This window comes from Perissodus microlepis, chromosome 4, assembly GCF_051167445.1.
Source record: "Perissodus microlepis isolate ML-2025 ecotype Zambia chromosome 4, ASM5116744v1, whole genome shotgun sequence".
Classification (NCBI taxonomy): Eukaryota; Metazoa; Chordata; class Actinopteri; order Cichliformes; family Cichlidae; genus Perissodus; species Perissodus microlepis.
This window is the reverse complement of record NC_140464.1, coordinates 782,123-794,991: the sequence shown is the minus strand read 5'-3', so window position 1 is coordinate 794,991 and position 12,869 is coordinate 782,123. Positions and strand designations below refer to the sequence as shown.

Sequence of the window (12,869 nt, the reverse complement as noted above, 5' to 3'; positions counted from 1 at the left end):
GTGTAGTCAATTTGTGTGATAATCCGTTGTGTTTAGACGGCTGGTAATATGGTGATGTTTCAGTCTTTGCTCAGGGATGTGACAGCCTGTGGTTTTGGGGTGTATTGATACCTATCAGACAGCTAGCAGATCCACCTGTCAGTCACAGTCACGCCCTAATGATGCAAACTGTGAGCTTGAATATAATTTAAGCAGGAGACCTATAATTCAGTCCCGTCTTGTTTGTAGAACTTCAGCTTTGGGAAAGTATAAAAATAATTACAGACACAGGTGTGCAGTGAGCTCCGTATTTACCTGTGTCAGCAGGTCATCTTCACCGCGTCCAGCTGAAATTTGCCTTAATGAGCAGCTGAACATGTGTATCTAATGTCACGGTTCGAATTTTTGAGGAAGAGACATACGACTGAAAGTCCATAGTGGGTCAACACAAATGATTTTATTAAAGCACATATATGTGGTGAAGATGGGCTCTGCAAAACATCAGGCTCCATCTCCCGCCTGACAATAAGTGGGTGTAATATTTATACTTATGATGACCGGTAACTCGCGTCACTAAAACAGAACAGTTCCTTTCTCAGTTCCTCCACCGCCTCCCAGATGCATCCTGTTATTACACTTTTCTAGACTTACACAACATTTGCAATCAGTTTACCCAGACAGACTATGTGTCTGTGTTGTTAACCTCAGTACATGACCCCCCTCTACGTCATCTGTTACCAGGCAAACTCCATAGCACAGGGCACACAGCCTTTATTTCCTTTCTTAAACAATCATGTATAATATGTGTTAAATTGTATATATATAAGCAATCCTTTCAGCTTGAACTTTGCTCCATTGATCGGCCAGACATCGCGCTGCCCGTAGCTTCAAACCATTAATTAACTCGACCGAGCTTCAACCCTTTAATTATGCAATATGTGTATAACATGATTACAGTTGCACCTGCAATGGAAGATTATTATGTGCTTATGCTAACACCTGAAATACAGACTTTAATATAACATCACCAGTTTCAATAAATGTGTCAATGAAATGACAACAATGATAAATCATAAATGATGCAACAGTAATAATAAGGATTATGAATAGTAACATAGATCATGAATGTAAAATAAGATTTCATCTCGACACTAACAATGTATGAATATACTGAATATGCTCCAGTTTTGAAATGATGCCTGATTTTTACAAACATACTTATCATTTCAATATGATTCACGGAGAAAGACTACTGATGCACCACTGAGTAAGAAGATGAGGAGAGAGTATGGAGGAAGGTCACTTTGTATCTGCTGCCCTCTGGTGGTTAGACTGAATGTGCAGCAGTCATAGGTGGAGGCCGTGTATTCATTGACAGTTGCCTCAGATTTCAGAGGTTTTTCCTGCGTTCAGGCTGCTGATGAAGGAAAGCCCACTGTGCTCTTCCTGTGTTTCACTAAGAGCTACAAAACTAAACTACTTTGCAAAGCCAGCAGCAGTGAGTCTGTTTGAGTCTGTTTCACAACCTGAGTTAAAAGGTTCTCATCAGACACTTTGGATGGTTCATGACTTTATCGCTTTCATGTTCTTAAAGAGGAAACGGGGCACAGATTAATATTCAGCTTTATTTCCCAGGTCAAAGTGTACAAACTAGATTTCTCTGGTTAACACAGAAGGATGCTGATAAAGATGGAAAACAGAACCTGAACAAGCTGTTATTGGACTCGACATTTAAAAACAATCCCCAGCGAGGATAAGACTGCAACGTTAATCTGCTGATTATGAAGTTCAATAAAAACAAGTCCTGGTGCTTACTGTCGTATGTTGCTCAACATGAACTTTTAGGAGAAGCTGATGAAGCACCTTTGCCTCCTGATGTCACTGCAACACCTGAAGAATCTGCTTTGTTTCACCGCATAAAGAAGACAAACGTTAAAAGGTGGTTTTCTTGTACGATGTCATACAAATCTAAGTTATTATTAACTAAGGAAATGAAACCAGCTGATGAGACTCTTAACCATTTAAAGCCCAAACCTGTGGTTTGTCCTCTAAATGTGAAACAAATGTCTTCTTTTTAACATGTATTTGTTAACAGTGTTGGGAAGGTTACTTTTAAAATGTATCCCACTACAGATTACAGATTACATGCCCCAAAATGTATTTTGTAACGTATTCTGTTACGTTACTCAGTGAGAGTAACGTATTCTGAATACTTTGGATTACTTAATATATTATCATGCTTTTTACAACTACATGAATGTACTATTGCTGTGTGATTTATTACTATTGCTGAAGGTTACTCTCCATACCAACACCAGGCTGCAAGTACAGGTGACCTGGGCCGTGAGACTGAGACACAGACATCAGAGCCTCTTAATGTGTGTTTGTTTGGGTTTCCACCGGCGTGGAATTACCAAAAATAGAGAGGACATAGCCGAACATATGAAACAGAAAAAGACCGCCGTGTAATCCACTTATTTCAACAAAGTAACTGTATTCTGAATACCACCTTTTTCAACTGTAACTGTAACAGAATACAGTTACTCATATTTTGTATTTTAAATACGTAACTGTACATGTACTCCGTTACTCCCCAACACTGATGTATAACAGCGTCATGTTCTACACGTCATTCTTCCAGCATCATCATATTTTAACACTCTGAGATTTGGAAACAAAACACTGATTTCGTCTTTAGACTGTGACACTTTCAGTGTGAATGAAACAGCTTCAGAGCTTAAAAGTGTTTTTCAGCCAAAAGATTTGGCGAGGATGTCTGCTGCCTATGTACCTGTCAGGCTGAAAATATTCAACATATAGAGATAAAAACTGCTGTGTGGTCATGGCTCCATTAAATTCAATATCTATGGGCACTGGTTCAGCTCAGTGGGATGATCAGACAACCATATGCTGCACGGTTGAGTGCGGCCGGCCCGGGTTTGAATCCGACCTGCGGCCCTTTGCTGCATGTCCTTCCTGTCAGTCTTTAATGTCCTTATGAGAAAAAAAATCACTATTTAATGTAGAAAAAGAATCAGCTGATTTTGAGGGGGAAAATATCACCCTACTCAGACTTGCATGATGTCATCAACGCCCTCAGGGTCAGAGGTCATGACCCTGACACCTGTGGTCAGCGAGCGCTGGACGAGAGGCGAGGGAGCTGCAAGGCAAGAGAGACCATTCTTACTGTTGTTAAATAGAGTGACGCTTCATCACAGCGCGTACGTTTGAAAACATCTGAACGTATAAATAAACAGTCTGTATGTAAACAAAACAAAGGAACAAACAGCTTTGCCTCTTCATATGACACAGGTTAGATGTTCCGTGTTTTCTCCCTGCTGTACCTAATCAAATGTTCTTTAGTTTCACATAAATTAATGCAGACGTCAGAAGCGTCGATCCAGGCATTTAGACTCAAAAGCACAGATTTCCATGAGCTCAGGCTTTGTGTATTTTAAGCCTGTTGGGAATAAAATTTACTCCGAGTTCGAGCACCTGGATTTCTTTTTTCAGCATGTTTGAAAACAGCCTCAGTAATCCGAGAAAGTTAACGTGTGCATGCGTCAGTTCAATTCAGCTTTATTTATAAGCCACCAAAGCACAACAGCAGTCACCTGACGCTGCTTAATACTGAAAAGTAAAGACCCCACAACGATGTTATTTCAGATCAGGTCATTGCTCGTGTAGCCTGCATTACTTTCTCTTCATGCTGGACATGAACTCCTCAGATGTGTTTGTATTGTTGTCTTTGTGACTTTGATCTCACCTGCAGCCTTTTGTTGTTGTTCTTGTTGTTGTTGTCATGGTTGCTGTTGTTGTTCTTGTTGTTGTCGTGGTTGTCGGGCTCTCTGAGCTTGTCTTTGTCTCTCCTGACTTCTCTCCCTCCCTGCAGCTGAGATCGTTAGTGCCGCCATCTTGCAGACGCTGATCTTCTCCTTGCTGCTTCCGGCTTGGCTTCCCGTGCTCCTGATTGGCCGATCGCTGCTGCTGATGACCCTACCCCCGGTGTTATTGGTCCTCCCTGAACTGCTGATCCTCGCTCCAGCATGACTGCTGAGTCTATCACTGCTACCAGCGACTTTGGATCCGCTTCCTGCGCCGCTAATCCGGTTCCCAGCAGCCTTTGAACTGCTTAGCCACCCCCCACTGCCCCCGATCCTCCTCCCGGGGCTCGGAGCTCTTTGCCTGTTGGTTGTCCTCTCTCCCCCGCCCCACCCTGCACTCCCCACGCTGTGCCCACTCGCTGAGCTGTAAACAGGTTTCCATCCGCCGCTGCCCGTGCCGGTGAATCTCCCCACGCTGCTGCTGCGCCTCACGACACTGGCCGAGCTCAGCCTGCCACCACTTCCAGCACTGTTGAGTCTACGCCCACTGCTGACGTAGCTGCTGGGAGGACTGACCATCTGGCTGCTGCTGACACTGACCCTGTCAGCACTATCAGCTCTGCTCACACGACCAGGACTCCCACAATACACTGTCCACGCCCCACTGCTGAACCTCCCTGCTCCTGGTGTTCCTGGTGGGCTTGTTGCTATATGTGTGGCTGCTGAGCGGCAGTCTTTGCTATCGCTGCTCATGCATCCAGCAGGCCAACCGTAAACCTTCCACTCCCCACAGCTAAATATCCCAGCTCCTGGTGGGGTTGTGGCCAAGTTTGTGGCAGGTGAAAGGCGTTCTTTGCTCTCAGCACTCAGCGAGCTATCGCTGCCAGCCCAGCTGTTCTTACGTCCAAGACTGCCTTCGTAAAATATCCACTCTGCACTCCCTCTCCTCCCAAATCTCCCTGCTTCTGGTGGACTTGTCGCAAGATTTCCATTCATGGATGAGTTTTCTCCACCCCTTTCATTGGGTAAGCTAGTCCCAGCGTCTAAGCTGTTCTTACGTATAAGACTGTCACCATAAACCATCCACCCCCTACTTCCAAATCTCCCGTCTTCTGGAAGATGTTCCTTGCTCCCTGAGTTAGGTAAGCTGACACTCATATGTCCCAAGCAGCCACCATAAGCCATCAAGTCTCCACTGAATCTTCCCTTTACCGCTGCTGTACCCACTTGTGCATCTCCACTGTTGCTAAAACCTCCTGGCTTGCTAGAGGCCATTCCTCTGTTGGAAAGGGTATTTCCAAAGCTTGCTTCTTCGGCATTACCTGTTTGGTTCTTCACTTGCCAGTCACTGTTTCTCTGCCCCCTCATACCTCTATTCATAGTCACACCTCCTATCTTATCTTCATCTGCAGGACCACTTACATCTTTGCCTCTGGACCTTCTTGCATCTCTTCTGCGATAAAGGCCTCCAAAACCAAGCTGTTCCTCTCTGTCTGCTATGATACTTCGTCTATCTCCAAACACCGAGCCTCCATGACTGCTGCTCACCTGAAGGCTGCTTCTCTGACTGGTTGGTCTAGAATTTATCTTTGTGCCATTCAGCTTAATTCCCCTTCCTTCATAACCTTTAAATGGCCTAAAAAGCACACCCCGGTTTCCCCCTGACATTATGACTTTCGTATCTCTGTCTTCTGGCAATGATCCATCTCCACTAAATGATACCGACTGTCCGTCCTCTTTTGTTGACAGAATGAATTTCTCTCCTGGGTGAACACGTGCATTTGCCTCAGTTAGATTCAGACTTCCAGCCTCTTCTTTTACATCACTATCTGGACTGAGACATACGTCTGAGTCATTTGGGCTGGGGTAATTTTCTGGGTCATTTGGACTCGGAAGTAGATCAGGACTTGCAATGTGGTCTTCCACATCTACTGGGCAAAACACTTGATCTGTAAGGTTTAGCATGACCTCGGTCTCATCCGGACTCACACATATTTTTGGGCTCAAGCAGCTGGGTGAATTTGTTTCACCAACTGACAAATGGACTTCTTTTGGACTTTGTAACTCTTCATAAGAGGAACAGCTCAAACCGACACCAGAATCTGTTAAACTTGTAGATATATTTGACGCCTCTTCACCTGAAAGATCACCTGTCTCCTTCTTAGACTCGACTGGATCCAGCTTTACCTCGCTGGCATTGTTGACTGTTTTCATTTCATCCACTTCTGCCTTTAAACTATCTGTATGTTGAATATAACACTTTTGGTTTTCCTTGCTTTCTGGAGAAGAAATGGCGACACTGGTCCATGAATCTGCATCCTTCACAAGTTTGTTGTTGGACATATTTGTTGAACTTTTATCTAAACTCAGGACAATCAAAGTATCTTCTGCTTCTTCCTTTCTGTCTACAAGCCCATCATCCACCTCAGTCATATCCTCAGTCGGGTTTAAACATATGTGTGGATCGTTTGGTGTGAGATCCGGTTCTGGCTCAGTGGAACTCTTCATTGAACACTTTTCTGGATTCAAGCATGCATCTGGCTTTGTTGGACTCATTGATTCCTCTTCTCTTGGACTCTGATGCTCTTCAGGGCTGGAGGAACTTAAAGCCACACCAGAATCAGTTAGACTTATAGGCATTTCTGAGTTTGTAGCACTGAAATATATCTCCTGACTTTGCAGATTTATCAGCTCATTTTCTGATTTAAGATGGTTCATCTTCACTTCCTTGCAGTCATGGAGTTCTTCTACTTTGTCTACTTCTTCCTTTACGTTCTCAGCACTTGTAGTTTTACTGTGAAGCTTGTTATTCATTTCTGAGATACTAGACAAAAAATGTTCATTGTCATGCACTGCAGGTTTGTCTTCTATGAGTTTCTTCAGTTCAGTTTTGGACAATCCCAAACTCTGATCAAGGATTAGAACATCTTCTGTGTCTACTGTTTGTTTTCCAGACCTTCCATTTGTTCCTTTATCTGTTTCTTTCATAAGGGCTACCTGAACCTTACTTGATCTAAACACTGGAGGAGATCCTGGCTTGTGCACTGTACTGACATTTTCCTCCATGTCCCTGACAGCTTCTGGTGGAGTCTCAGCCTCCCTGATGATGATCTTTGTTGGATCTTTTTCCTTTGCTTGGAAGGAGGCTTCAATTGGATCCATCTGAGTAAAGATCAAAGCTTCTCTCACTTTTACCTCAACAGCAACTGGTTTGCAGAGATGAAACGAGGTCTCATACATTACAAAATGTGTTTTTTGAATTACGTCTGGTCCTGCAGAAGGAGTGTTTTTGTTAGTTTCCGTGTCTGTCCCTCTGTCAGTAGAGAGTGAACCAGCTTGTTTGGAAATAAAGGTCTCTTGTTTGGTCTGAAAGGCATCGATGCTGTCAGGAACCAGACCTGTGATTACTCCCGTTTTGGAAGTCTTGACCAAAGCCCGCACGTCTCGGCTAGTTTGAGCCCCAACATCATGATCTTTAGTAAGAACTTCCACAGGGCTCCTCTGTCTGCTGCCTGTCTCTGTAGAAATGATGGACTTGCACACTTTTACTACGGTTCTCTGGTTTTCAGAATTTTGGATGGTCTCCATCAGAGGCTTGCTCAGTGTTCTAGGTGAGTTATTTGGATGTTTGTTGTGGACAAAATCTGACTGGGCTGCAGTCGCTGTTTTCGGTGAAACTGTTGGTGTTTGTTCAAGAGTGTGAACACGGCCGCCCTGAACACTGACGGTTCTGTTCATCCTCTTGTTGCTCCTGAATGTGGGTTTTCTGGTCTCAAGACAGGAAGATCTGACATCTGGCTTGGAGTTAAAGTCGACATGTGAAACTCTAAAAAGATAAAACAAGACAAAGGCAAGAGCAAAAAAACTAAAGATTAATAACTGAAAGGGGACGTATTAATCTATTCCTCTATCATCATCTCATACCCCTGATGGTCCACGCTGTCCAGCAGCTGCTTGTAGTCCTGTATCTCGGCCCCCAGTTGGTTCTTGACGTCCAGCAGTGACTGATGGTCTGCAGCCTGCTGTGCTGCAGCCTGGAGCACCGAGTCCAGGTCTCTGCACAAACCATCTGCTGACTCCTGTAGGACCACCAGCTGCTGGAGTAATGACTCCTTCTGCTCCCGACCAGAGGACTCCAACACCAAGACCTGGACAGACAGGAAGACTCATTCTAATCCTGTTTTTTATCTTGACTCTGATGGTTTTGGTTTTGTCTTTTAGTCCTGACTTTGAGAAAACTCTGGAGTTGTTTCTAGTCTGACCGGCTTTTGGCTTCAGCTGTTGATTGGCTCTTTGGGGGGAGGAGTTCATAAAACACGTGTTATTGTGAAGATTACCTTGCTAAACTAAAGCATCAACCCAATCTAGAAGACTGGAAAAAACTAAATGACATGTGGCTGAAGGAACCAGAGGAACTCATAGGTGGGCCTACAGGTTCCTGGTCAGAACATCGGAGTGCTGGTGTGTGGTTTGATCTTACCGCAGCCTGAAGTCGCGTCAGTTCTGCTGTCAGACAGCACACTTCTCTCCTCATTGCTTCTAGCTCGGCTCTGTCAGTGTCTGACCCCAATGAAGGGTCAAAGGTCACCTGTGAAATGCTCTGCATGGACAGCTGAACAGAAAACACCTGTTAAAATGCTTTTGCATTATTATCCTTATTAATGTTTCCTTTATGTTAAAATACAGGTGTGCAGGTGTGAGTGTGCCTACCTGAGTCTTGCACCTGGGTTTGCTCTTGTTCTTGTCCAGGTGTCCAACACTCGTCTGTCTCAGGTGGTCCACCTGTTGGATCAGGTCTGAAGACTCAGTGATGTGCATCTCAGCACATCACTGATATCTGAGCCAGGAGAACCTGCATATCCTACACAGGTAGGCAGGAAAAGGGGTGTAGGGTTTTTTTTAAGCATCCAGGTGAGATTGTTTTACCTGCTGGTGTTGAGTCTGCAGATCCGCTTTCTCTTGCTTTTGCTCATTCAGCAGATTCTGAAGCTCAGGCAGACTGTGAACTTTCAGGACCTCCCCCAGCAGCCCGAGGTCACTAAGCTCCGCCTCCAGATGAGTACGCTGCTCACGCACCTTTTGGCACCTGCACACACAGCAAAGGATCATGGGACATGTCTTCATTTATCTGTTTAGATGTTCAGCTATATTTGGCCACAGCCATGTTGTTGCGTTTAGGTGTGATCATCCTTGGACGACAGGGTGGAGTGTTAAGTTATCAGAACTACAGATTAAGCTAGCAGACAGCTAGCAGCTAGCAGCTACAGCACGGTGATGAAGCGAAGCTTTGACTGGTTTGAATGATGGAGGAGTCGCGGGATTTTGTAGTTGTCACGCTAAATTACAGAAGTGTGACAGTTACATAAACGTGTTGGGATGAAAACCTGCATTTTAAACTGAGCTCATTCTCCTGTTTGAAACCGGCTGCAGACTCTGTGATGGTTTTTATCCCGTACAGACCTCTGCACTCATACACTGACGTGCATTAGAGACCCATGAGGCAAGTATGATTACATCGCTGCTGTGGCTCTACCTTTCTTTAAGGTCGAAGACGGTGAGTTCTGCTTCGAGTAACTGCAGCTTTGCCTTAGCCTGGGCCGAGAGACATTCACTGATCTGTGAGAGACAGAGAGAGAGAGAGAGAAGCTTTATTCTGTGGTGGGAGGTGGTGCAAACGTCTGGGCGGAGAATCACAAATAAATGGTTGATTTCCTTAATGATTTCTCTGGTTTTTACAGGACACGCCAAAGTTCAGGTTTTTAATCTGTCACATTTTGGACTCGTCCAAACCCGTCTGACCATTAAACACAGGTGCAGCATCCTGACACCACCTGAGAAACTCGTTTAACCTTTGATTGTAAGGTTAAAACTGATTAACTGGGGCACGATCTGATATCGTCATGTTGGTGTTGTTCCCAGATCATCATACTAAATGTTGTTGCAGGATCAACATTGCAAGTGACCAATCAGAATGTTGTGACGTCATACTTTTGCGACTTCGGGAAAAACCGGCGTAAAACCAAAAACTGTACTTAAGCTGCGAGAAACCGCCTCTGTCCGCCGATCAACGGACCCTGACCCTAACCCTGACCCTAACCCTAACCGTTTAATAAATGGTAAGCAGAATTTATATTGTCCTTGCAACATTGGAATTTCATAAATGCACGAATGGCAGAATAACGTCACAACAGTGTGATTGGTCACTTGCGATGCTGAACCTGGAACAACATTTTCATGATGATCTGGGAACAACACCAACACGACGATATCAGATCATCCTTAACTGGGAGCCCTCTGGCACTGACTCACTTCTGGAGCCTCTAGTGGACGTTAGAGGAACTGCAGGCTTTGGTAGTTCCAGTGTTTGGCTTAATTTTCCAGCCTGCAGGTTGATGCCTGGATCAGATTGTTTGGCTTTGACTTGGAACAGAACTGGTAAATGTTTTAATCTCTGGGCTCGACTGAGGACTTCATCATTAAATGATCACAGAACTGCAGAGACTCTAAAGCTGCGACAAGCTGCAACAAGAATAAATTTGACATCAGGTTTGTTTCCAGCTTCGCTGTCTGCACATGTTCTTTCCTTTACTTTATGACTCCTCTGACATATCACATCTGTTAACAGCATAACACCTCAGAGTCCTTCAGATTTATCTCTGGTTTTAATCACAGGAAATCCAAGTTGATAAGAAAGGAAGGACAGAGCATGTAAGAAAGAAAAAGTGACGGACGGAAAGAAATGGACAACAAAGACACTGAACTGTGACAACACAAGACCATGCCCATCCTTTATTTACAGTCTACCTGGCCCTGCAGCAGGGAGGCGGTCCTCAGGTGTCCGTCCAGCCACCTCAACTCTCGGGGACACTTTCTGTCCAGCTCCTCCTCGATCTGATGCTCCAGCCTCTGATTGGCTGCCTCGAGATGCTTGACCTGCACAAACAAACAAACATTCTCTGTCATTCTGTTGTACGAGTGAATCACCGTGTTCTCTGTGTACATTCAAACAGCTCTGGGAAACATTATGTTTCAGATCTTAGTTTTAAACGTGACATCATGAAACACAATCTTTGGTTCATGATTTCTTCCATTTGATTTTGATTTATTGTGGTCTTAAAATTTCAAATCAATAATTAATCAGCCGTGAGAGGACAGTTTGTCCTCCTGCCACAGAACTTTATAGATCAATCTTTAAGCAGTGCAAACGTCCATAAAGAAATCGGATGTTTTTTTGTCCTCCAAGTCTTTCAGATCCTTTTAACTGTTGCTCATTAATCTCAGTTGGAACAATGAAGCATGCTGCCTCCATCCTACCTGCTGCAGGTATGAAGCCAGCCTCCTGTTCAGCTGCTGCAGGTCGGCTCTCTCTCTGGATAAACAGGAGCTCCCGCCGCTGCCCGGAGCTGCCGTGCTGGGACACACCGACCCGCCGGCTCTGCTGCCACAGAGAACCAGCCAAGAAATCATCTCAATTCAGTTTCATCAGCTTCTTCAAAGCTTCCTTCAACAAACTCTGTCGTGTTCTGGAGTTCTGTGTGTCTGAGGCAAGCGGTCAGGTGTTTTCTGTCTCAAGTGTGTCAGGAGCAGATGGAGCTCAGGTTTAATCTGCTCTAAATATTGATATTCAGAAACAGGTCTGAGCAGGATGGCAGCCCTGCCCAGCACGCTGCATCCAGCAGCCGTCGGGTTTACACTTGTTCTGCAGATGGTGTGGCTCACACACTCCTGTAACCTGAGAGCCAAACCTTCATTTACAACCTGGAAAATCAAATCCATCAAAGCTCAACAAGATCCTGCAACAGAGAGACTGTTAGAGAGCGTTTACTCAGCCTGGACACATCGCAGCAGCCTGACTCTCCTTACAAACCTTTAAAGGTCAAAAGAAAAGCAGCCTGAAAATGCTACCTGCTAACTGGTTCTTATACAGTGATTTTCTGCTCTGAGCAGTTAAAGCACTTTATACAACATGCCTCATTCCTGCGTTCAGATTCAGAATCAGAAAGACTTTATTTATCCCCAAGCGGCAATTAAGATACAACAGAGCAGCATGACGTTGAAGATAAGGACAGGGCACAAACAGGCAATAAGAGTGACATAATAAATACACAGAATATACAGAATACAGAATATACAGTATATACACCGTTTTAAAATTAAAGTGACTGAAAGCTGAATAAATAACTGTAAGTGAATAAAGTGTCGGCAGTATATGAAGAGTGTAGTTTCTGTTTCTGGTGTGGGAAATGTTCTTATCAGCTGGAGTTAAAAAGCAGAGCTGCTTTGGGGACAAAGGTGGCGCTGCTCCTCTCAGTCCTGCAGGAAATGCAGCGGAGGCGGCGCCCAGAGGGGAGCCATTGAAATGTGAGGTGAAGAATGTGAGAGGGGTCATTGATGATTTTGGCTGCCTGTCTGAGGGCCTGTTGGCTGAAAACCTGCGCCAGAGTTCTGACAGGCCAACAATTTTAGAGCGCAGCAGGAACCAGCAGGTGATGGAGGTCATGATGCTTTCCAGGAAGGCGTAGTAAAAAGTCATCATGATGGGTGTGCTGACTCCTAAGGAGGTGTAGCCGTTGGTGGCACCTCCTGAGAATCTCCTCAGTGTTGGCAGAATTTCGGGAGGTTGTCAAAGATGGTTCCCAGGTATTTGTACTCCTCAACTACCTCCACTGGCTTCCCGTGGATGGTGGTGACCGAAGCAGCCAGATCCCTCTGCCTACTGGAGGTCACCACCATCTCTTTGGTGTTGCTCACGTTCAGTTCAAGTTTGGAGCTGTCACACCACTCTACAAACTCATGCAGAGCGGGCCCATGGTGCTGTGAGGGCCTGACAGCAGTGACAGGAGAACTGTGTCGTCAGCATATTTCACCAGGTGACAAACAGTCAGAGCTCTGTTGAGCCAACCATCCCTTTAACATTAACTAGTAATGACTTCATGAACTTCTTCACAAATAAAATTTTAATCATTAGAGAAAAAATTACCAATAATCATCCCACAGATGTAATATTATCTACAGCTACTCTTAGTACCATTGATGTTAAGTTGGACTCTTTTTTTCCAATTGATC

At 44.7% G+C, this 12,869-nt stretch overlaps 1 protein-coding gene across 1 annotated transcript; it reads right to left on the bottom strand.

Moving 5' to 3' along the window:
- Window positions 1-277: 277 nt before the first annotated feature.
- On the bottom strand, window positions 278-11,426 carry LOC146387901 (uncharacterized). Its single transcript, XM_084924936.1, has 9 exons — window positions 11,118-11,426; window positions 10,608-10,736; window positions 9,337-9,419; window positions 8,730-8,889; window positions 8,514-8,585; window positions 8,284-8,415; window positions 7,728-7,951; window positions 3,746-7,629; window positions 278-3,139 (listed from the first exon to the last, which is right to left on the bottom strand). The coding sequence occupies exons 1-8, from the start codon at window positions 11,268-11,270 to the stop codon at window positions 3,780-3,782; spliced, it is 4,803 nt and encodes a 1,600-aa protein (XP_084781062.1). The 5' UTR covers window positions 11,271-11,426; the 3' UTR covers window positions 278-3,139; window positions 3,746-3,779.
- Window positions 11,427-12,869: the final 1,443 nt, after the last annotated feature.